Raw genomic sequence first — 23,661 nt, forward strand, 5'->3', positions numbered from 1 at the left:
GGATGCACAATAATGATAAAATGCCTGAAAACTATATCAATATCTACAAAAATTGAAGTTACCAGTTCTACTAGAGGCAATAAAGGACATCAAATTTGTCAATGTTCCAGGAAACATTATTCATATCCCAGTTTTTCTCAGTCTTGATTGTCAAGCCAGTAGAATGGCCGTGCTGTTTCCAGGGGAATGTTCTCTGGCGCATTAGAACACTGCAGACACAGCAGAGTATCAGTCAATTAAATCACCAGAGTGTAACTTTTCATTAAAAATATGACAGATGGAACCCCTTTGGACTTTGAAGTCGTGCTTTCAATCAGAGAGTCTTTTTGCTAGATTAAAGTTAGTCCCTCTCAAAAGAAGATAAAAAGTTATTGATAAAAAAAAAAAAAAAAAAACAGTAGTGTGCTTTTCAGCAATACAAACTGTAAAGAGAAAAAGAAACTTGATTCAGGACAGCATTCATGACTCTTTGACCAATATTGATTCTTTTCCACATTTGTACTTTGCCGCGTAAGGAAATGTCTGTTGTTTTTAATTAAAATTTACTTGTTTCCTAGGATCTTTTCCGAAGATAACGACTCAACAAAGGATTTGATCAGACTGAAAATCTCATCGTATCCTTCCCAGTTCTATTCAGAAAATATGTGTTCCAAGATAATTTTAGTCCTGATGGTGATTTTCATTGTAACTACCGGTGGTGAAACTTGCCACCCCAATGACCTCAAGGCCTTGACTGATTTCAAGGCTGGGATCCGCTATGATACTTCATTCAGGCTAGAGAAATGGAATGGGAGTACTGATTGCTGCAAATGGGAAGGCATTTTGTGTGACAATAGCACTGGTAGAGTCTTAGAATTGAATCTTCCAGGTCTCCTCACCTTGTATGATGCTCCAGCACAAACAGTCATGGACGGCCAGCTATCTCCTTCCATTGCACTTCTGAGCTCTCTGGAAGTTCTTGATCTTGGCGAAGTTCTTGAGCTCAAAGGGCAGATTCCTCCGCTGATAGGAAATCTCACAAAGCTCCGAAAGCTGTTGCTTGACACCAACAAGCTTAGTGGTCCAATACCAGATAGCATTGGTAAGTTACCTAAACTTGAAGAATTGTGTCTGAAAGAGAACTACTTTTCTGGTTCTCTTCCTTTCAGCCTCGGAAGTCTCAGGAGTCTTAAAAGCCTCGATCTTAGCTCGAACAAATTTTCTGGTTCTATACCTGATTCTATGGAAAATTTGACAGATTTGGAGAGCTTGACTCTTCAGGAAAACTTCCTAACTGGTCATATTCCAAATAATATTGGTAACTTGCGGGCTCTCAAAGAGCTTGATCTATCAAACAACTTCTTGACTGGGGGAATTCCTTTCTCCATGAACAAGCTAAATTCCATTTCAAGCATCTTCCTTGGCAACAACCAGCTTGAGGGAGAGATACCATTTCCTTCAAGCCCCAGTCAGATGTCTTCCCTCGCCTTTCTACGCCTAAATGACAATCATCTGACAGGCAGGCTACCTTTGTTTTTTGGGCACCTGAAATCACTTCAAAGAGTCATTCTTGACAATAATCAGATTGAGGGGCCTATCGATTCCAATTTTAGCGATTTAAAAGCATTGACAATGTTGTATCTCAGCAGAAACAGGTTCTCTGGTAAACTACCAAGAACTATTGGACTGCTCTCTCAGCTTCAGTTTCTGGATCTCTCTTACAACATGATTCAAGGACCACTTCCTTTGGAGATGTCTACTCTCACAAATCTTCAACTACTTGACCTGTCATTCAACCATTTGAATTTGTCATCCATCCCAACTTGGCTTGTGGAGTTGCCATCACTGTTTCAGCTTCACTTGGCTGGATGTGGAATACAGGGTGAAATTCCTGGATACTTGGAAAGACCTGCAAGCATATTGCAAGAATTGGACTTATCAGATAACCATATTACTGGGAGCATACCTGCATGGATTGGGAGCTTCACTAGTCTTTACCTTTTGAACCTCTCCCAAAATTCCCTTGCTTCCAAGATTCCCGATACAGTTACCAAGCTTGGACGCTTAGGGGTGCTGGATCTTCACTCAAATAGGTTATGGGGTCCTCTAAATCTGGTATTTCAAATGCAAAGCAGTGGAGGATTGACTTATATTGATCTTTCTGATAACAGCTTTTCAAATGATATTGAGCAGGCTGACATGGGAACGCAACAGGGGATTCAGTACCTCAATTTATCACATAACTTTCTCCATGGTAAAGTGCCAACAAGTGTCGGAAGACTGCAATCGCTGCAGACTTTGGATTTGAGTTATAATCGGTTTGACTCTGTCCTGCCAGAATCATTAGCAAATGCAAGCATTTTGGAGAGTCTAGAGCTGCAGAATAATCTGTTTACAGGCAGAATACCAGATGCGTTTTTGAAATTGACAAAACTCAAAGAGTTGAACCTATCAGATAATCTTCTTTCTGGACAAATTCCTTTTGGTGAGCCTCTAATTAATTTTCCAAAGAGCTCTTATTCTGGAAATAAAGGACTTTGTGGCAAACCCCTTGCTACCTGTAGCCCACATTCTGTGTATCCGTATATTACTTAGTTTTGGTCTTTCTTCGGGACGAAGATTGGAATGTGATAGCAGCAGTTGGAGTCAATTTTATACAAATGAAAGCTAAAGCTTAGCTAAAAAACTGATTTCATACTTTCGCAATTAGTTTTCCCTTTATTCACATGTTCATAACCAGCAAGATTGCTATATTCCTGTCAGAAGCCAGAACCAAATGCACCCGTTTATGCATGAATTATGTGTTTAGTAAGAAATCATGCATCATCAATGGAAGAAAAGCAAAGCAGGACTAAGAACATTCATCGTTTTATACTATATGATAGATGAGGTGCATGTTCCCCGAGGGAAACTGCTATAAAGAAAACCAGAACTAATCAAGACTCTGCTGTATTAGCGGTGACAATGTTCATCTAACACTTGCAATGGTTAACGTACAGATGCAAGTCTCAAATATAACGCAGTTTAAGGTATAATCAACACTCTTTCATCTAATTCATTTCAAAGGCACGATTGCATCGGTCTTGGCATATCGATCGCGGTTTCGACGAGATGCAAATTTTTAAAACATTTAATATTCTAAAAATTGTAAAAAAAATATAAACAAAAATAATAAAAAATTAACAAAAATTCGAGTTTATTCGGAGCGACTCGGCCGTTTCTATTCGTCTTGAAAACGTCTCGGCAATAAATTACCTCGGAGTCATTTCGTCTCAATATCGGAACGGAAAGCCCCGCTCCAGTGACGACTCGTCTGAATCATCTAGGTCTCATCCAAGTCTTTGAACCATGGGTAGTTTAATTCTATACTGAAATATCAGAAAATGGAAATAATTTCGACTGAGATTTAAGAACTGTTATGACCCGGTGAAATGCGTCCGACTTGCTTGTCCAAGCATGAAGAGTCAGAACAATGCCTAACATCTTCAATTCAGTAAACATTGATTCCAAGAATTGGCACTCCATTGGAGGCATCAGTGATACATATACACAATAATTAGCATTTACATTGACGAGGTACTCCTGGCATTATATTTATTGAACTTCTTTATCTCATGAATCTTCAGATAGAGATTTTTCGTCCTCAGAGCAAGCAACATATCCAAGCCGAATCCAAATACACAAGTGGTGGCCATTATGATGAACACAAGCCTGTAACAATGTGGCCCAAGGCAAGAGTTTCCAACTCCATCGATGGAAGTAGTAGCCCGAGCATCATACAAATAACCAGCAAGAAGGCCAGAGAAGAGGAAAGAACCAAGAGGGAGATTCAACATCAGAATGTTGTATAAGAGACCGTAATATTTTAACCCAAATAACTCTGATGCAACTGGAACCGTAATGGCCAAACGCACTCCGTAACATATCCCCACCAAAATAGAACCTATATAGAGAGATCCAGAAAATGCAACGGCCATCACTACACATCCAGCAGCCATTAGAATCTGAGATACGGCATTCCACATTGGCCTCGGTGTTGCCTTTTTCCTGCAAAAATTAAACAAAGATGAACTCAGTTCAGACTAAAGAAGAACATAGAAATTTGAAAAAAAAAATTATCAATTTCCTAACAAATGCAAATGTTAGATCATAATGATAACATACTCGATACAGTATTCTGATGCCATGCCTGAAATAATACGACCAAAAAATCCCCAAATGCTGGTGAGAGAAATGAAAATGGAGACATCATTGTATCCTAACGCTTGTCCCATCTGTCCAAGGTTGTTAAGCACGCACATCCCAGTCCCCACTCCACAAAGGAATGATACGAACAGTATCCAAAAATCAGAGGTGCGCATTGCCTCAACAATGGTGTGATCCTCCCCAATAACAGGCTGATGCTTCTTATCCTCATTAGCTTCCTCCACTATTGCACCGCTCTCCTCATTTTGGGGCAATAGAAATTCACTTGCTGGCCCTTCAACATCTACAACTGAAGTTGGTTTTGCAACGATGAAGTAGACTGGGACAAATAACGGGATAGCAAGCAGGAATAACAGGCCAGCAGCAAAAATTGAAGAAATAAGATGCCCATTGGTTTTGCAACGATGAAGTAGACTGGGACAAATAACGGGATAGCAAGCAGGAATAACAGGCCAGCAGCAAAAATTGAAGAAATAAGATGCCCATGGCTGCCAGAGATGTCGTAGGCTAATAGATAAAGTGCTATAATCATAGCAACAACATTAAAGAAGTGAAAAATAACTGACTGATCTTTTGCATCATTGGCTGTAGGTGGGATTTCGCGAAGCAAAATAGCTGCTACAAGGCAGACAATTGCAGGAATGATTGCCAGTGTAAGAAGAAAAGCAGAGGGTTCGGCCGAGAAGAGTGCTGCGGATAGGTCTGTGAAAATGGCTGTGCTTAGCGCTAAATAACCTTTTAAGATCCCTGATACAGGACCCTGATTTGTTCTAAAGTTTCTCATGCAGGTCACTAGAATTGCTGTATTCATCCACGTCGTACTGTTGCCTCCCAAGCAAAGAAATACGCCCATCTGGTACCGAAGATCATTAATAAAGAATATGAGACGCAAAAAGATTGAAAAATAAAGGAAAACAAATGAAAGGATAAAATGCATACCTGCCAATATGGAAGGGGACGTATCTTCTGGCTAACCACGAGCCATTGAGCCCCATATCCTAATAGCCCTTCAACAGCCCCAACAATGAGAATGATCGATATTGGTAACTTGTCTGAAACTAGACCAGCCAAGATGCCAAAAGCCTTGCCAACATCTTTAGCTACGGAAAGATTGTTGAGCTGAAGCTGATTAAGGACCATGAGAGATTTTAGAGCATCAGAATAGTTAGAAAATGTGTAATTGTTGCCAGCAACAGCTTGAACCCAAACTGCACACACAAATCCTAGCCATTTTACGGCTGGAGATGCTGATGATAGAAATCCTAAAACCATTGAAACTAAGCGGTACAAAAGAGCACTAGCGCGAATAATGATATTGAACACTAGCGCGAATAATGATATTGAACAGAGACAATGATGAGCTTTTCCTGTGGTGTCTCATAATACAAGTCTTTGAAGTATATACAGCCATGTTTTGGCTCCATGGAAAAAAAAAATATTTGCCCATAGACCATGGTTTCACCAATTCAGGATTAGAGTGGGTCCTTTTGCAAAGTTGGCACAACTCTTTGAAATGTTTCTGGTTTTGATCACTGTTTAGTCAATCCATAAGTAAAACGCGAGCGTCTCCATCAAACAAATATTTGCCCATAGACCATGGTTTCAGTGTTTACCAATTCGGCAACTCATGAACGAAAAACGGGATGAGACATGAGAGTGGGTCCTTTTTCAGAGTTGGCACAACTCTTCGAATTGTTTCTGGTTTTGATCACTGTTTAGTCAATCCGCAAGCAAACCGCGAGCGGGACATAACTGGCTGCATATTATCTGTCTATCTATCTATACCACGAGTATTTCTTATTTTTTGATTTGTCTAATATGCCCAAAATTATATTAAATGTTAGTTTGAGTGTAAAATTGAGTATCATGGACAATTAAGATAATACAGGAGGAGTTTAGAATTTAAACTTTATTAGTCTCCTCCCCCTTTTCTATTTTTCTTTTACGTTTTTCTAGCCGTGCCCAAAAAATCTTGGCTGCTAATTGATGTCCTTGTTAGCATTCATGGCTTGCATACTTTTGACAATTAGAAATCCTACCTTATATATATACTGCATGAATTGTCAAACCTATGTATGGTTTCAATCAATTTTGTTTTGACCAGATTTTTTGCCACCACATATGTATGAGTTCATGAAACTGGTTAGCTAATACCAATCTTTTTTTTTTTTTTTTTTTGAAAAATTATTATGCTACCCATCAATTCTTTGATAAAGTAAACATATTTCTTTAAAAAGTGTGACTACTTGCTTGATTTGTTTAATATCCAATCAGAAAAATTTCTACATCATATTGAGGCACTATTTTCGCCTTTCATATCATTTGGAGTAAAGTTGGATAAAAAAAAAAAGTCTAGCATGATCTTCTTGACCTAATGCCTACTGAGATGTCATCCATTCTGGAATTAAAAGCATGTTTCCAAGCATGTCCCTAATTAAGAAATTAAGCCCATGTTGTTAATTAAGAAATTAAGTCCAGTTTGTAGTCTATTGATGAAATACTCAACCATTGCTTTTCCTTATATCCATATCCATTATCTATTATCTATCTATTACTATATAAGAAGCATGATGAGTTTGTAGTCGAACATAATGTATTGAACCTTCAAACTTGGGAAACATTAAATAAACAATGATCAATAAGATTGCATTTATATGAGTTGCTATATAACACGGTTTACAATTCTTTTAAATACGAACATGACATGAAAGACATTCATGCGAGTTCCCAGCAGGCAACAGCCTTTTTATCATCGGGGCGGATGTACTTGGCATTTAACTTGGGTACAAGAATCAGCCCTCGAAGCAAGAACTCGTACAAACACTGTAGAATATTTGAATATTTTCGTGAATGTAGATACTATACGCTACATACAACCTGAACCTGGTAACTAATCGGATATGTACAGCGAGATAAAATTGGATTACTATGTCCCCCACGACTCCAAAACTGGGCACCCTTGAACAACTACCCCTTCTGCAGTCGGGCAAGAAGCTAAGGGGCATCCATCTGCTTTACTTCCCCACCAGTCAAGGCTAACACGCCCAATGTCCAAAGCCAAATAAAGCAATACTCCCATGAAAGCTAATCCAGCATCGAGCGCCCCAGACAACACATAGTTGTGTCGACTCCACCAGCTTCGATAATATCGGTAGGCAATGAATCCAGAAAGAAATGCAATTATAACCCAGCTGTTGTAGTTCACAGCAGTAGCTGGTGGCATATTCATTATTCCAGCTAATACTACAGGCACAGATATGAGACCAATCCACTGCTGGTTTGGAAAGGCCTTGTGCATAAGCCAAACTACAGCAGGAGCCACAGCTCCAAGCACGAAGGCCCAGTTAATGGCAGAGTAGTAACCAAGATCTCCAAAAATTCTCTGCGGTCCAATTAAACCCCATATAACAGAGGCATCATAGAACACATGGTCGCCTGGGCAAGTCCAGGGGCTGCCAGGAGGAAGCATTGCTCTGTCACAAATGTCTGGGACTGTCTCCAAGAGCCACCATGCTGTTCCTAGATGCACAAGAGCTGATACTAGAGTGCCAGCAACCTGAAAAGGGAAGATGATGGCAAAAAGACTCAGAAGGATAAAAGCAAAAGCTTCACAACCAGACGTACATGCATATTATATTGATTATTAAGGATCTGACTTTTGCTTTACTCATCCACTTTCTGTTTGGGAACTGAATCTTACCTGAGCCATGAACATGTCTCTGGGAGGAATCTTCATGTAATGCCCAAGTTTGAAATCCTGCAGAAAGGCTAGGGCCTGTTTCATACTGATGTACCCATACACCTTAAAGGACATGTTTGCAACAGGATATCCTGGGTACAAGTACCCAATGATGTACTCTGTGATCACATTGAGTCCTGGTGTCTATTGAAAAGAGAACATGCACATTAGTGAACAAAAATTACATACTACGGTTTCTAGATATGAATGATTAACTTCAAAGTCAAATTGAGACGAAAGGGAAACCCTTTTACAGTTCTAGTGAATTAATCTAAAGCTGCCTAATTAGTTCTTAGCATACATTATAGTATTCGCAAAAGGTTGAAGAGCTCCAAGACTAGATATAACAGGACACGTGCAATATATCTCAGAAATCATTTCAAAAGTTAAATAATCCCACCATGCTCAATGTTCTATCACGTTAGTACATATGATGGAATTCCAACAAGCCCATACAGATGATTATTTTATTCTTTTATCTCTTTGAAACATAGAATATAGCAGCATCACATGCGAACGCATCATTTCCCAATCGCGTAATATAATATCGGGATCATTCAAGCCTGAAAGGCATTGATAGTTTATACATCAAATTATGAGTACCACAGAGTGATTGACAGGATCTAGCTTGATCACATAAAAGAGTGCGACAAGTCAATTAAACACTCAAGGAATAAAGTAATCAACGTTCGTACATTAAGAGAATACCAGTAAACACACAAATGTCACACAGTTGGAGAGTCTGTCAAAAGGCAATGGCAAACTTACCTGATTTGTAGTGGCAGTGATGACACCTATTGGGAGGGTGAAAAAGAAGGCAAGACCACACGCCAGCAAGACAGCCCACCATGGTAATTGAAGCTGGTCATTGTAGTATTCACATATAAATATGGTTGCTGCAATGTTAACTAAAAGAATGCATGTGAACCACCATTCAGGAACTTGCTTATACATCCTCATAAGCTTTGTGTGCACATCCAATTTCTTCTCTTGGAAGGCAGACTTGCTCAGCCGCCATAGATCTCTATAGAGCATGACATTCAGGTCACTTTTATGCCATAATGCATAAATGTTTAAGAGCATTGTCTTCGTAATAAAATTCAATGGCTCCAAGTCATGCCTTAAACAACCTACTGGAGCTATTTGAGAAGAAGACTTTGGTCTTTAAGCTAATGGAAAGAAGGTTTATGCTTCACAAACGTAGGAACGTTTTGATGAAGCAATGATTTTTTGTCAAAGAAAGTTAAGAAGATCAACCATGGATGAATTATGACTCATTCAGAGAACAAAGGCCAAATCCTAAAGTTGATCTGTTTGCAATCTAGCATAAATAAAGGCCATGTAAGAAATTTAGATAATAGCTGAAGCTATAGGCATTCCACCTCAGAAGATGCATCTTATACTCTTCTCTTCCCCTATGCTTTTTGCAGTTACTGAGGTCAGAATCAAGAAAAATTATCCAAGAACTATTATGATTTGGTAGCATTTCAGAAAGCCCAAAAAAAAAAAGGACTAAGTAGTTTTCCCTAACTGCATTTTCTGTATAAGCAAATCAAGATAGTAATAATATGTTATATTGGAGTTAAACTTGAACACCTATCATAATAATTTGGTGAAACTAACCTTCCATGGAAAAGGAAGACATGAACAACAGTAGCAGTGAGGCAAGCAAAACTGAAACCATATGTAATAGCAAAGAAGGTACTGATATACAGGCGTCCCTCATTCTCGTATGCAGTTAGATCAATGTGGAAGTTTGAATCAATGATGGCTGAGATGTTGTAGTTTTGTCCCTTTGATGTGAAGAGGCCGTCTGAGTAAATAGGAAAGGTTTTTGCCTTGTAGATATTGAACCAATATGCAATAGGGGTGATAACATACATCATGAGAAAATAGCCAACAGCAAGATTAGCAGTTGCAAACCAAGGGCTAGCCAGTGGGCTCCCAATGTAAGAAGATATGCTAGACCAGTCAAGACCAATTGCACCAATACCAAGACCATGAAGTCCTGAACCCAGCTGTTGGGCAAGAACGGAATTAGGGAAGATCCAACATATCCAGGAAAGGGAGGTTAGCATGGGGAAAAGGTATCCAGGAAGGACATAATAAGCAAAGCTGCAGATGAAGGCAATAAGGAAGAACTGATTCCTTGACAATCTGCCCTTGATTCTCTGTTCTTTCTCATCAAGCGCCCTGGCAAATATAACACAAACTCAAAGACATTAAATAATTTGCATTGAGTTCAACGTCAAGAATAGCCGAAATTTCTAATGGTGGAACTTTGATAATCTAGTCCAAACAAGATTTTAGTGTAAATGTGGGTGGAGGAGAAAGTTGAGAAACAATCTGAGAGATTGTAAATGCAACCAATAACCATTTGCAAGTTTGTCCATCCAGGGTAAAAGACTGAGATGGCAAATGACGGTTGAAAAGAACAGCACATATCTTAGCAGTTTAAGATACCCAAAATTGTTATTCTTCAAAAGTGCGTTAATTCTTAGTTGCCATGTATTATTCAAACAACTACTAGCCTTCGTCACATCCATCACCATGAACTTGGATGAAAAGGAGACAGCAAGCAGCAAGGTTGGTCACTTGGCACAGACTAAAACACAAAACGACACCAAGCAAACTCAATGTACCATATTATTTACGAGCAGTAGTACCAAAATAAAATAGAAGCCCGAGCATTTCATGGACAATAAGACAAAAACAAAATAATATAATCAGCCACGTGGCGCAGAAAACATCCACTTTAACGCAAGAGTCCACGATAAGTTCGGCGTAAATGGGGTTACTTATACCTGAACAAAGAGACCTGGACGAGGTTTTGGGGCCACCACATTTCAGCGGGCTCCACCAAGTAGCGCCTGAGAATGCCGGCCCATCCGAAGCCCAAAACCTGGGTAGTTATAACCACCACCAGCGCCACCCAGAAAGTCAACCTCTGCCTGTAAAACACCTTCACGGCACTAACGATATGAATCGAGTAGGGATTCGCCGCGCCGGAGTTGGCGAAGATGGTGATCAGCACGTGCTCTTTCATGTTGAAAGGTCCCGGATTCAGGGTGAATTCCCACTTTTGGCCCTTGAAGAACACTCTGCTCGTCAACGCCGAAGCCATGAGGTGGCCCAGCGGCACCACGGCGATCTGAGCGGAGATTGAGCTGATAGAAAGCGGCTCCCGCCGGAACCAGAAGAACTGGTTGAGGAAAGACAGGACAATGCATGCCAGGGCTCCCAGGACCCACATCCGGAAGGTGACCACCGGCAGGGTCCGGTCATCCGTGACGGGTACCGTGAGAGCCACCTGCTCCACCGGAGAATTCTCGTCTCCGAACGGCTCGCACGACGGAGAAGATGTTCCGGAACCGGAGGCATGGCCTTTGTATGGTTCAGCCCGTTTCTCGGCTGTGGAAAAGACGATTAAGTGATTAAATTCAGGAGATGCTTAAAGGATTAGGAAGAAGATAAGTGGAGAATTGAGGTCGGTTGAGTTGAGGTTAAAGGAAGCGAAAAAGAGAAGCGCTTACTAGTAAGAAGTGGAGCTGAAATTTCTTCAGCGTCCTTCCTCATGCTTCATTCATTCGATTCTATCAATTCCAAAGCGAATCTGGAAAAGTGGAGCTTTGCGTCCACTGTCCAGTCCAGTGTGCTTGGCAATCATATCGGTAATTCCCTAGTAATTAATAATAGGGCTCCAAAAAAGAATGTGGGGCCAAGGTGAAGAAGCTTTTGATCAGGGCCGTTGAGTAGTGCCAAATTCCGGACATGGAAGGAGAGAAGGATTAATCACTGCCGTTAGATGTGATGCGAGTGGGCCCACTGTAAAGTTTTTGAAGTCACTGGTGACGTGACGAATTAAATACTCATGTGGTAAATGGATCAGGAATTTTTAATGTGCGGTTAGATTAGATTAGAATCCGGGTAATGGTTATTTTAGATTCTGCTGACCCCTTCATGTGAACCTTTGACGAGATGATTCACTTCATAAATGTATTTGGACGTTTCCACGGGAAGATACGTCTCCGTGCGGAGCGCAGAGGAAGCCAGCATGGCAGGGAATTGTCCATACTCCATGCTGTCCCCAGCATGTTACTCTTCCGTGTACCAAAAGTTGCTGGATTTTTTGTTTTCTTTTTTTTTTTTTTTGTTTGGGTTTGGTAAATCTGATGGATCGATTTGTCCAGAAAGAAGTCAAATTTGGATCCGTGGCAGCTCCATATCCTTGAAAAACTCTCAGTTGGCAAAATGTGTGTACGTAACAAAAGGTGGCGGAACTTTGCCGCCACCCAAACCAAAAAAATGGAAGCAAATAAATGTACTAATCATGGAGCAATTTATGGCTTCGCCATACGCTACGGGATTTTTGTATTTTTGAAGAAACTTAATTGGCGTATGTTAGCAAAAGAACTCAAGTTTAATGCTTACTGAAATAATTAAAAAAACATATCATTTGAAAAATTTTGCTATCCAAACAAACCTTATATAGGATTTAAAGATCATGGTCGGAGAAATTAAGGTAGGGGAATTGGATGAATTTTGTGGAAATTTTTCGACATTGGCTCAAGGTTAGGGGAGATGGTGAAGAAGTTTTGACATCTTAGCCCAACGGAAAGAGCTACAACTTTTCTGCTTGAAAAAAAAAAACCTCTTCTAGATAGATAACCCTAAAATTTCACTTTTGGAATCCATCATTCCAAAAAAAAAAAAAAGGGTTGACTCTCTTGCAAGACTCTTTGTTTTTATTTTCTATTATTAGGTGAAATATAAATGCCTATTCCTTTTTTTGAAAAAAAAAAAAAATGAATGCTTATTCATTCTTTGATTGATTGACCCGATGATTAAAATATCATCGTGTACTTTAAAAACTGGAATAAAAAAATCATGCCAAGAATCGTATATTCAAATATTCGATCATTTCAACAATGACTACAAAACACACATTTAGCCATGCTCTAACAATAATAATGTTTTATCAGCTAAAGCTAATCTCCCTGCCGCAATGCAGCAGTCTTACAGATTTCGCTCGCGGGATTTTATACAGTACTCTTTAGCAGTTTTATCACTACTATAATTTCACGAATGAAACATTGTGAACTTATTATATATAATGAAGGGAAGGGACAATAATTTACTATAATTCGGGCGTTCTTGACTTGTACTAAGCGCATACCAACGCAATAATCATCAATGTTTACTCTTAAATTGTTTTGCCTTTGATGATTTGCGTCTTGAAAATTTTAATTCTCTACTCTCGTATATATGGTGGTAATAAAAAGGCATGGATGCAGGCATGCAGTCCAACAACCGAAAACATGCCGCACACATCTCGTTAGAGGCCACGCTCAGCAATTTCCAAACCATCAAGGTGGACAATATATTCGAGGTCGACTGTCAAGAATCAGCATGAACAAGAAGAAATCTTCTTGGTACATATACGTACCGTTAATGGGTACGTAGAGCGTTGTTACACCACCAATTTCACCAATGTCTACGTTATGGAAGCTTGTGAAGTCGTCAGGAAGGAGCCATGAAAAAACTAAGCTTGACCCCGACTTGGGGACCCGTTATTGCCCTTGCGACTACCACGAGCAAAAACAGGAAGCAAAGAGGAAAAAGCTGGCCGCACTCGGAGTGAAAGATTCTGTGAATTATTACGATCCGGACGGATACCACAATCGCCCTCCCCATCATCACACGGAAAACCCAGACGACTTCACCTTTCATGACTGCTCCTCCCAATCGCATGATCATGGGTATCCCTCTTATCAAGATACCTATTCATCGTCGTCGCGGCCTGAGCCGGAGCCGGAGCAGGAGCCGGAGCCACCACACACTTCTTCGCATATAAGTGGTACAGAGTGCTATGGAGTGGACGAGTCCAGGAATGTAGTGGATGAACTGGATTGCAGTGCTACTGGTATTGAATCAGAATATTACTATCCTGCACATGAGAATGGGTTTCCTGTGGATGAACCGGACGCTGGTAACTGGCGTTCTGGTGATTATAGATTCGACCGAAGTCAGTGGGAGGCCAATTCCGCCCAACAGTTTTATGATTTTGTACGTGGGAGTGGGAGATATTGATGAAATTATTTGGGAGAGTTTGACCTGCCTTGCTTGATCTTGGTGGAGAAGCCATACTAGTCTGTCGGTCTGTGTTCTTGTTTCGGCAGTTTTCTTTTTGGCCAACGTTATTTAGTTTTGTATTTGTCTGGTACCTTGGCATCATGCATGCAACAGGACTTTTATTAGTAGAAATTTCGGATTCACATCATCCTTCTAGCATCGATATTTGGGGGTTCTTTTTTTCTTTTTCTTTTTCTTTTTTCCTCCAGGGAAAATCTGCCCATTTTGGCTATATGCCCTGCCGAAGAAGGGTCCATGACTACAGAAAAAAGAAAAACTACAGGAGAAAAAATGACCCTGTTTCCTTTTTTCACCAATTTTAGAAAGGACAATAGTCGTATTTTTCTTTAACTTCGAGAAGAATTCACGGTGCATTTTTCAGTTTCAATGATATTAGCTCGAGGAACCTAAGCTTGAGGATTTCGGGCCTGTGTAGTTTCCTTCTTCGCTTCCCATTGGACCTTAACAAAATGAATAAATGGACGTTATATGTGAATTATCGACCAAATTATCAGGAACAGTTATAGAATTGAGGCAAATTTTATACTTTTGGACAAAATTTTTCACATTCAATGGTGAAAGCTGCAGTTTTTTTACAGCCAAGGCAAAGATATTCGCATCAGATTTCTTCTTCTACCATTTTAAGTTATGGCTCAGAAGCAGACTTGTATGACCAACCCTGAACTAAATCTCCAATTTCGTGAACTTGGCTACAAACAATCCACTCGTACATGATGTATTAGGATCAAAGCGCAAAGTTTTAGGTATCTGCCCGCTCTTACAAGGCCACGTTCTTGCAGAATCTATCTCCAGCAAGCCTGTAAAAACAAGGGCATAATTAGATGTCACAATGGTGATTAAAATGAGACCCAAGTGATTCACAGTAACTAAACCAGCTTCTGGATACTCGGCTTCTAGTCTAGAATTCGGATGATGCCATAACTCAAGATTCACACCTCAGTTTGACAAGAAAAATGAAAAGTCTGGCACCCATTTCAAAACTCTACAACTAGCACCTCCAACAATCAACATTATCCCATCAATTTCTATCATTTCTACAAACTCTGTAATGGATTAACTTGATTTGATTATCTTTATCACATACAGAAGTTAAAGAATCTAATCTGGTCGTTCAGTAATATAACAACACACGAACCAACTACTAGCAGATATACTAAAGCTATAACAAGAAGGATAAGCGCTTCAAATTTTCATTGACCAGAGTACTAACACTTTCTCAAGCCAGAATAATATGTTAAGCAAGAGCATCAAAAACTGCACTAGAAGGCTTACCAGCAGATTTGTTTTGAGAAAGGAATTTCTCGACCACACCTTCATTCTGGGAAACAGTTAAACTGTTCCATCATAAAACGAAAAAGTATAGTAATTAGTTGTACATCTTTACCCAGACACAAGATACAAGGCATTGTAATTTTCTGAGAAATACGGGAATATGCACCTGCAAGTGCTGTACACAAGAGATCCACCTACTTTGAGCAATCTGAAACCGTTGGATAGAAGTTGAAGCTGAAACATATAGACAAGAGTAACGTGATGGCCATATGGAATTATAAGATCCTTAGGATATTCACCATGGAACATAATTTTTTTCTCCATACAATATATAAAAAACAGCTATTCAGTGGGATAATAGACAGACAAGAGCATCTGACATCTCAACTATAACCAATTTATTAAGAAATAAAGAAGTGACAATGTTTGTAGCATACTCCTAAGTTGTCGATCTTGCCAAAACTAAAATGATACTCAAACTTGGTGAGTCTTAACTCTTAATTCTACAAACTGTCAAGAAGGGACATCCATGTATTTTCCATGCAGAAGCTGCTGTCATACATGCAAATTTAACACATATATGAACAGGCAAGATAAATCTATCAAGACACGTCGGAAAAGAAAAAAAGTTGACAAACCTGAAGGGTGGTCAATTCATCAGTTCTCTCGGCATCTAAAACACGGCGGTGAAGAGTTTCCCACCCCCATTGTTCAAATTTCTGGATATGTCGAATTGAACCATCATGTGTGCATTCAGCATCCACCAGGACCTGATTTTGAATTCAATCTAGTCAATCCCTAAACTAGGAACTGAAAAATGAAAGATAAAGACAAAAATCTATTCAATCTATGAAGAAACTAATGATTACTCATATAGAGCATTTTCCAATCTTTACAATATCGTATATTACCACCACCAATTGAATAAACAACAATCAACTACAAGAAAACTGTACACAATTCTACGTGGGGCAGCATAAAACGAAATAAAAAAAAGGAATGCAGACCTTGTCATAGCCATATTTTGAAACCTTGTAGTCATTCAGATGTTCATATACTTTGTTTTTACTCAGTCCAACAACCCCAGAATCCCTCCCATAATATATAAGCTCTGGATCGTGAGTTTGTGAGAATAACTTATAAGCACCATTTTCTCTTGCTTTAGATGCCTTTTTTCTTTCTTTCCATGGTCTCCGAGATGTCCACTCCTTGTAAATCTCTGACTTTCCTTCAAGCATGGATTCGGTTGGTTCAACTGTTTGATAATATAAAAATAGTTAAAATCTACCAAGGTTTTGCATAACTTGCCTAAGAAGGCTCCCAAAACCTTTTAGGAATGAACAAGACCATATTAATTTTCATGAATTCTGTTATTTCCTTCCAGCTTTATTACATGATTTAGAGTTCAAACGAACCCTGAGAGGAAGAAGGGAAAAAGTTGTCCCATCAGCCACAAAAAGACGACAACGATCGCCAAGTGCATACTTTTGCAGCATAGTTCGACATGCTGCTAACCGATGCTGTGCAATGTCAACGCCTGTCACTGAACCGGAACCACCAAGAAGGTCCAATATCATGCATAGTTTAGCCCCTAAGAAAATGATAATGACAGAAAGAGAAATCAGGTAACAGCTTACAATACTCTCAGCTATAGAAACTTGAATGATGTAGTCCTACACAGGAGGTTATTTGTAACTAGCCATCTCTTTTCAAAATCTCATATCATTAAATTCAAATAAGGTTGCAGGCAAACCACACAATAGATCAAGTGAACATGTTTTTGAGGGTTCATCTGCAATCCCTGATGTCAAGTTATCTTTAATGAAGCATGAGGTCATATGCTGACTTCATTTGACATTAGGGCCTAGTTATCCAAGTCAATGATTTGAGGATGCACATCTTCAAGGAAACAATTTTCTTACTTAGCAGATAGTGGCATCATTTTTACAGCATGGAAACTCCTACTTTTGAGGATGAACTATATTGCTGGTGACCAATAAGAATGCATGTCAAGGGTGGACAACCCCCTCTCCAACCTTCAACGTAAAATTTCCAAAAGGTGGAGGTGTCCTATCTTAAATGTAAGTCACAATTGAAAACATATATTTAAACTTATTATTAACTTTTTAAATTAGTACCATAAGGTAAATTTAGCTAATTTGCCTTCTACATGCAAATCAGTCAGTGAAATTTACCAGGAGCAGCACAGAGGTCAAGGACATGGTCTCCTGATGTGATGTCCAAAGCAGAAACAGCAGCTCCAGATGCTGCATCAATTCCATATATCTGAAAGGCAAAAGAAAAATGAAGTGCTTAGAATAAGACTTCAGCAAAGGGAAACAGAATAGAGAAGCAACACCTAATTGAAGAGAATTAACTAAGGTTAGTTTCTACACCAAACAGAGGAAAAATTTGGCTACTCAATATCATATTTAACACTGTAGGGACTATCATTCTCATATGATATCAAATTCCAGATAGTATGAAAAAGAACATTAATTAGTATAACAATGAGTACTCCAAACGCTAAAAACCAGTCGAAGGATATTATTAAGACAAAAAGTCAAGCATCAAAAGAGCTTAGTTAACACCCAGACTTTGTCCTTGACAAGATATACGTCTGAAAGAGCTTCAATGAAACTCCTTTTTCACAAAATTTAGTGTGTTAACACCTTTATGTTGTGATGATTTTGCCCTCACCACTAAAAGTCAAACTAAAATCATTCGCTAACAAACCCAAAAAATTACCTTTCCTTCTTGATATGCCTTTGAGCTGGCAATCCTAATGTCAGGAGGAAGACAATAGAAATTGGGCAGCCAGGACAATCTTTCAAGCTTACAATTAATCTCGGATTCAAATTCTTCAATATGAGCTTCAAAACCAGGCTTGAACCTGCGAAAAAATGTTGAACAAACCTTGAATCCAGCATAAACTTAGCCTGTAAATGCCCATTTTGTCATTAAATTTTCCGATTCAGCTGTAATGCTCGTAAAAGAACAACACAACTCCCTCACCTAACTCAAAAATCAATCTCAAAATCGGCTTATTGCTTTAGACCAAAGAAGAAAGAATCGAGATAACAGAATTGGATTTCCAAGATTCGATCTTTCCAATTCAAAAAGACTCGAATACAGCACATATAAGGCCAAAAATAAAGCTTACCTAATATAACGTGGGGTGGAATCATTGGCAACATAAATTGAAGGGTCCAATCCATTCTCATTCAGAAATTCAATAAATTCATCCGGTAATGGCAGGATTTTATCATCTGGGCCAGAAGCTTGCCCTTCCATCACATCCAACAAACTATTTGCTGCTACTAAGAGACTTCAAAAAAGTACCTGTAATTTTAACCAATTAAAACGAGAAGATAATACACTTGCAAAAAGATAAACTTCAGTAAACGTGTAATCAGCTAAGCGAAATTGATTGATATATATTACATATGTTTCTTTATTTGAAGCTTTGGTTATTGCAGTAAAAAAAGTTTCGAGTTTTTACGTATAATATCAAAAATTTATAAGGGAAGTAAGCGAATTACCTCTGCTGTTCCTCAAAATGAGAGCAGCTCTGCTCTGCTGTCGTTCATCTTTTTCGAACTTCTTTATGCCTCCGAGGCTTCCTTTTGGAGGGTTTGGACATGGGTCACGAAACAGGTCACCCGGAATCCATTTGGTACATGGCCGTGTGTTGGGCTTTGGGCCTGGTCGGCTAACTCCACTAGTGGTTTGCATATATACAGTGGGGATAATATCAGGGTTTATCTTAATATCACCGAGTATTCCTAAAATTTTAAAAAATCACTTACCTGTCTTATTTGTATAACAAAATTTTTAAAAATCCTAAACTATCCCGTTTGTTCTAAATAGAAATGCTCCTATGCCACTTTCTTTGTTTAAAAAAATCACCACCTAAAAAACAATTTTTAATAGTACCACCACATTACCATCTATAAAAATATAAATTTGGAAAATAAAAAACATATTTTTAAAGAAATACATTAGCACTAATTCAACTCTATATGTTCAAAACCAATTTCTTATGAACCTTATTTTTTAAACCTTTCTCAACCCAAAGTCCAAACCTTTAAGTTGTACTAAATCATTATAAAAATCAATTCAAAATAAACAAAGAGATTATATCCCACTCTAGGGAGAATGTTGGAGAAAAGAAAAAAAAGGAGAAAGTGACTTTTGTTTCTTTTTTTTTTTTTTTTGAGTTCCATTTATTTGATATGCAATTATGTATCAAGTGAGAGTTAATATTGTCATTTTTTAATTATTAGGGGAGGTAAATGATATTTTTAAAATTTTAAAGATGCTAAATGATATTAGGATAAAGCTCAGGATAATTTCTAATATTATCCCCATGTAGTAATCCTCCTCTTTTCTTTTCCTTTTTCCTTTTTTGGGTAAAAAATACAGAGTACTCGCCACTCACCTTAGAAGGTGAACTTGTACACAAATTTCTTTCCCTAGTGCATGTTTTTATTCCAAACGTTCATGTGATCTTCCAATTTTGGTAAAGGAGTTATTGGCTTTGACAAGTGGACAAATAAGTAGGTAAGAAAACAAAAATAGTGCAATTTTTTTCGTTTTTATAAATTCTACCTAAAATATCTCTTTATTTTGATAGCTTAACTAAAGCTAGAAAAATAATTGTAACCCCACAGGTTTAAATTTTCCCATAACACCAACTTTTGAACTTTTTTTTTTTTTTTTGGGTAATAACAACAACTTCTTTTGGATTTGGTGTTGTCCCAAAACTCTCCTTGTGGAGGACGGACGGACGGACCAATATGATTGTCTAATCAGCATCTCGTTTGTTAGTAGCGATGGAGCATTCCAATGCGCTAATGCCTATCCACAGAAATCCAACGTTCCCATACCGTCTAAAACGGTATAAAACTGAACCAACCCAAATGCCCACAAAGTCCATCTTCAGCTTGCTGGTTTTCTTATTCAAAATCAATCAAACGCCAACAGATCTCTGAAACCGTATTCCAGGAGTCAAAGTTTCTGTTTCAGTCTTCCACCCCCTTTTATATAAAGAAATCAGTTCATTTCCATGGAACCCAAATTAAGGTATAGTACCAGAATTTCTTTACTACCAAGATGAAAACTTGTTGGTTTGTATTCCACTGTACTTGTTTGTTTCTTCTCCTTGTTCCTCCATTATGCTATGTTTTCAGAACCGGACCGGATAGCGACTCGGCCGAGGTCAGGGGTCAGGGATCAATGGGTTCGACCGGGGGTCGATAGGGGTCGAACCGGATGACGTCATAAATAAAAATTATTTTAAAATTAAAATGTTATATATATAATATCTAATAATATATTGATATTAATAAAGGCATATTCATATATATTTGATGTTTCAAATATATTTAACAAGAAAATACAAAAAAATTAGAACAATCAAGTAGCAATTTATATTATTTAATAAATATTAACAAGTTTAGAATTAAAATTATGAATTTAATTGAAAAATAACATCAAATTTTAGGACAATATTTATAAAGTATCAAATATTTGAGGTATATCAATAAGTTTTAACAATTTAGGGGGTCAAAACATAATATTAAAAAGTTTGAATTTTTTTTTTAAAAAAATACTGTTGAACCGGAAAAACCGGTTTTTCCCGGTCAAACCCGGTCAAACCCGGTTTTTGACCGGCTTTGACCGGGTTTTAAATTTCCGGTTTTCTAATGTGACTCGGACCGGCTACCTGGCCGGTTCCCGGTTCAACCGGTTCGACCGGCCGGTCCGGTCCGAGTTTGAAAACAGAGCCATTATGTAGTTCAGGAGCAGAGGTTGTTACTGTGGATGTTCATGCAGCTAAAGACCTCCTCCATTCTGGCTACCGCTATCTTGATGTCCGGTAAACAGCCTTCTCTTTACAATCCTGCTCAAAGCAACAGATGATGAATATACATTGATTTCAAGAAGTGTTCTTATAAAACAGGACTGAGGAAGAATTCGAGAAGGGTCATGTAGTGGATGCTTTGAACATTCCTTATATGTTCATCACCCCTGAAGGTTTTTTTTTTTTTCCCCTCAAAATCATATGTTCTTTAAATATACCAAATTACTAAATATCTTCAAATCAATCACTCGTCTAATCTATTCTTGAAACGTACTGTTTTTGGCTTCGTATTGAAATTCAGGTAAGGTGAAGAATCCCAAGTTCATGGAGCAGGTTCGGTCCGCTTGCAATAAGGAAGATCGTCTTGTAGTGGTAAAGTTGAACCCAAAAGCTTGGGCAGGCACCGATATAAATGTTTTTTTAAAAAAAAAAAAAAAAAAAAAAGAGCAAGCCCTACAATGATTAGTTGTTGGATCCCATCTTTTTGAGTGTTTGATATTGAATTCGAGTAATCCTATGATTAAATCGTTTACTCTGCAACTTTTGGTTTGAAGGGCTGCCAAAGTGGTGTAAGGTCTGTGTATGCAACCACTGATCTTCTTAATGCTGTAAGTTCAATTGGATGAACACAATATTAATTGTTTTCACGACATTGCTATATAATTTTTCTTATGATAATTTCCATTGGAACTAATAGGCCAAGTTGCTTCGCCTTCACCTAATCTGCAGGACTTCAAGAATGCGTGTAACATGGGAGGAGGCTATATCGAATGGGTCAAGAATGGATTTGCTGTGAAGAAGCCTGAACCTGATACTGAGCTCTAATTGATGCGCCCTTTTATACGGGAAATCAGAATGAGGGCTAGTCCAGGACTCCAGAAATAAATATGCGTGATTACTAGATATATTAGACCAAGATTTGATGACTGATCAAAGAGAAAGAAAAACACACACACACACACAAAGACCAGGATTGGTTGATTGTGCTTGATGTAAATGAAAGGAAATCGCACGCTTTGATTGATCAACGTTATGTCAAATTGCATGTTTGAAGTTTATAGTATTCTTCTTAACTTTTGTTAACAGAAAGTTGTTAATGAGCTTTGGTCCCTGATCGAGAAAGTATTTTGTAACGGATGGACGCAAATTTAACGAGCAACTCAGTTTGTTCTACTGATTTAACATATACGACGTCAACATGCATGATGCAACAGAGAGGTTAAAGACAAGGCAGAAGCCGGCAGGAACTGAAGTTTGGCCACTTCACCAGTCCAAAAGATTTAAAACCCTTCAAACAATTTGGCCGTTCTTCCAATTTTCGATAACAAGGAAGAAATTGGCCGATTAATGACTTTATAGAGAACAAATGCAGATGTAGAGCCAAGAGCTGAGATTGATATCTCCACTCTCGAGCATGATTCTGTTTTCCCCTCTCCGGTTCAAAATTAACAACGAGTTGCTCAGGTTTTAGTCGTTGTTTAAGAAAGGGTCAGCTATTCATGACTCCCTGTGCTTTTGTACAATATCACGGTAACCCCTAAAGTTTTAAAATATCCACACAATACCTTATGATTTTATATAAAGTGAAAAATGAATGGACATTATATCCATTTATGACAGTTAACTAACATGTGCTTTAAAAGTGTGCGCGATGAAATTATAATGTCTACTTAACACACTTTTAGTTTTGCATAAATATTCACTTGTCTCCCTTTTGGTTTTGCATCTATCTACACAATCCTCTCGTGGTTTTATAAAATGCAGTTAGATCATTATTCAATTTAGTGCTTAAATAAGGATAATATTATTAATATTTTAACTAATGCTGTAATGAATAATATTAATATCTTAACTGACGTCATAATGACATTATGGAAATTATTTTTCATCAAATTTTTTATTTTACATAAAACTATAGAAGGTTTATACGGATATTGTGAAGTCTTAAGAGAGTCATTTGGTATCATTCAAAAGCACAAAAGGGACTACGAGTAATTTAATTTACCCTTAAATAAATGAATACAAACGCCTGTATAAATTAAACTATATGTCTATATCTTCCAGAATCGGATGGTGATTGCTCATAACTAGGACTGATGCTAGATCGAGTAGCTTGATTCGAGCGCCCAAGCTACTCGGTCATTAGCTCGGCTCGAGCTCGTTTTGATCGAACTCGAGTTCGAGTTGCTTGATAAAAGCAGCGAGTCGAGTTCGAGTTTCAATATTTTACACTCAAAGGTTCGACGAGCCTAATTGAGTTTTTTATAATATATATTTTAATTTTTTTATATTTATTATTGTGAAATATCAATAATATCATTTATTTAAAATTACATGTAAAGTATTAATTTTTATTGCCTGAGTTTGATTAGATTTGATTGAGTTCGAATAGACTCGATTGAGTTTAATTTGAATTATTAGATTTAATTAAACTCGAGCTCGAGTA

General features: G+C 38.2%; 4 protein-coding genes and 1 pseudogene across 5 annotated transcripts; 2 read left to right on the plus strand and 3 right to left on the minus strand.

The window, feature by feature from the left end:
• The first annotated feature begins 462 nt into the window (after positions 1 to 462).
• Positions 463 to 2,651, plus strand: LOC113701550 (uncharacterized). Its single transcript, XM_027222265.2, has one exon. The coding sequence runs from the start codon at positions 643 to 645 to the stop codon at positions 2,572 to 2,574; it is 1,932 nt and encodes a 643-aa protein (XP_027078066.2). The 5' UTR covers positions 463 to 642; the 3' UTR covers positions 2,575 to 2,651.
• A 712-nt stretch (positions 2,652 to 3,363) lies between these two features.
• LOC140010165 (protein NUCLEAR FUSION DEFECTIVE 4-like) lies at positions 3,364 to 5,537 on the minus strand (annotated as a pseudogene).
• A 1,268-nt stretch (positions 5,538 to 6,805) lies between these two features.
• LOC113701642 (oligopeptide transporter 7) lies at positions 6,806 to 11,617 on the minus strand. Its single transcript, XM_027222397.2, has 6 exons — positions 11,458 to 11,617; positions 10,729 to 11,335; positions 9,548 to 10,117; positions 8,693 to 8,948; positions 7,886 to 8,068; positions 6,806 to 7,741 (listed from the first exon to the last, which is right to left on the minus strand). Exons 1-6 carry the CDS (start codon positions 11,498 to 11,500, stop codon positions 7,112 to 7,114), a joined length of 2,289 nt encoding a protein of 762 aa, XP_027078198.2. The 5' UTR covers positions 11,501 to 11,617; the 3' UTR covers positions 6,806 to 7,111.
• Positions 11,618 to 14,603: 2,986 nt separating this feature from the next.
• On the minus strand, positions 14,604 to 19,029 carry LOC140010456 (rRNA (cytosine-C(5))-methyltransferase NOP2C-like). The gene is made up of 10 exons (XM_072057523.1): positions 18,892 to 19,029; positions 18,513 to 18,691; positions 18,098 to 18,242; positions 17,545 to 17,635; positions 16,743 to 16,940; positions 16,357 to 16,604; positions 15,988 to 16,119; positions 15,516 to 15,583; positions 15,350 to 15,411; positions 14,604 to 14,874 (listed from the first exon to the last, which is right to left on the minus strand). Exons 2-10 carry the CDS (start codon positions 18,641 to 18,643, stop codon positions 14,741 to 14,743), a joined length of 1,209 nt encoding a protein of 402 aa, XP_071913624.1. The 5' UTR covers positions 18,644 to 18,691; positions 18,892 to 19,029; the 3' UTR covers positions 14,604 to 14,740.
• Positions 19,030 to 20,246: 1,217 nt separating this feature from the next.
• LOC140003851 (protein HIGH ARSENIC CONTENT 1, mitochondrial-like) lies at positions 20,247 to 22,273 on the plus strand. 2 transcript variants are annotated; one of them, XM_072056720.1, is made up of 6 exons: positions 20,247 to 20,434; positions 21,150 to 21,230; positions 21,315 to 21,388; positions 21,517 to 21,587; positions 21,770 to 21,823; positions 21,945 to 22,273. In XM_072056720.1, exons 1-6 carry the CDS (start codon positions 20,418 to 20,420, stop codon positions 22,038 to 22,040), a joined length of 393 nt encoding a protein of 130 aa, XP_071912821.1. In that variant the 5' UTR covers positions 20,247 to 20,417; the 3' UTR covers positions 22,041 to 22,273. The 2 variants fall into 2 exon arrangements, with proteins under 2 accessions (XP_071912821.1, XP_071912820.1); XM_072056719.1 differs by having other exon boundaries at positions 20,433 to 20,528; positions 21,140 to 21,230.
• Positions 22,274 to 23,661: the final 1,388 nt, after the last annotated feature.

This window comes from Coffea arabica, chromosome 7c (genome assembly GCF_036785885.1).
Source record: "Coffea arabica cultivar ET-39 chromosome 7c, Coffea Arabica ET-39 HiFi, whole genome shotgun sequence".
NCBI classification, from domain to species: Eukaryota; Viridiplantae; Streptophyta; class Magnoliopsida; order Gentianales; family Rubiaceae; genus Coffea; species Coffea arabica.

Bases quoted from the DNA above. Each gene is read 5' to 3' on its own strand.
- LOC113701642 (XM_027222397.2), bottom strand. From the start codon at position 11,500: ATGAGGAAGGACGCTGAAGAAATTTCAGCTCCACTTCTTACTA. The intron at 8,069-8,692 runs GTAAGTTTGCCA...TCTTTTCAATAG, and splicing joins TCACTGCCACTACAAATCAG to ACACCAGGACTCAATGTGAT. The intron at 7,742-7,885 runs GTAAGATTCAGT...TTCCCTTTTCAG, and splicing joins GAGACATGTTCATGGCTCAG to GTTGCTGGCACTCTAGTATC.
- LOC140003851 (XM_072056719.1), top strand. From the start codon at position 20,465: ATGAAAACTTGTTGGTTTGTATTCCACTGTACTTGTTTGTTTCTTCTC. The intron at 20,529-21,139 runs GCTATGTTTTCA...TGAAAACAGAGC, and splicing joins TCTCCTTGTTCCTCCATTAT to CATTATGTAGTTCAGGAGCA. The intron at 21,588-21,769 runs GTAAAGTTGAAC...TTTGGTTTGAAG, and splicing joins AGGAAGATCGTCTTGTAGTG to GGCTGCCAAAGTGGTGTAAG.
- LOC140010456 (XM_072057523.1), bottom strand. From the start codon at position 18,643: ATGGAAGGGCAAGCTTCTGGCCCAGATGATAAAATCCTGCCATTACCG. The intron at 17,636-18,097 runs GTAATTTTTTGG...TTTGCCTTTCAG, and splicing joins AGGCATATCAAGAAGGAAAG to ATATATGGAATTGATGCAGC. The intron at 16,605-16,742 runs GTAATAAAGCTG...ATTATCAAACAG, and splicing joins TCGTTTGAACTCTAAATCAT to TTGAACCAACCGAATCCATG.
- LOC113701550 (XM_027222265.2), top strand. From the start codon at position 643: ATGTGTTCCAAGATAATTTTAGTCCTGATGGTGATTTTCATTGTAACT.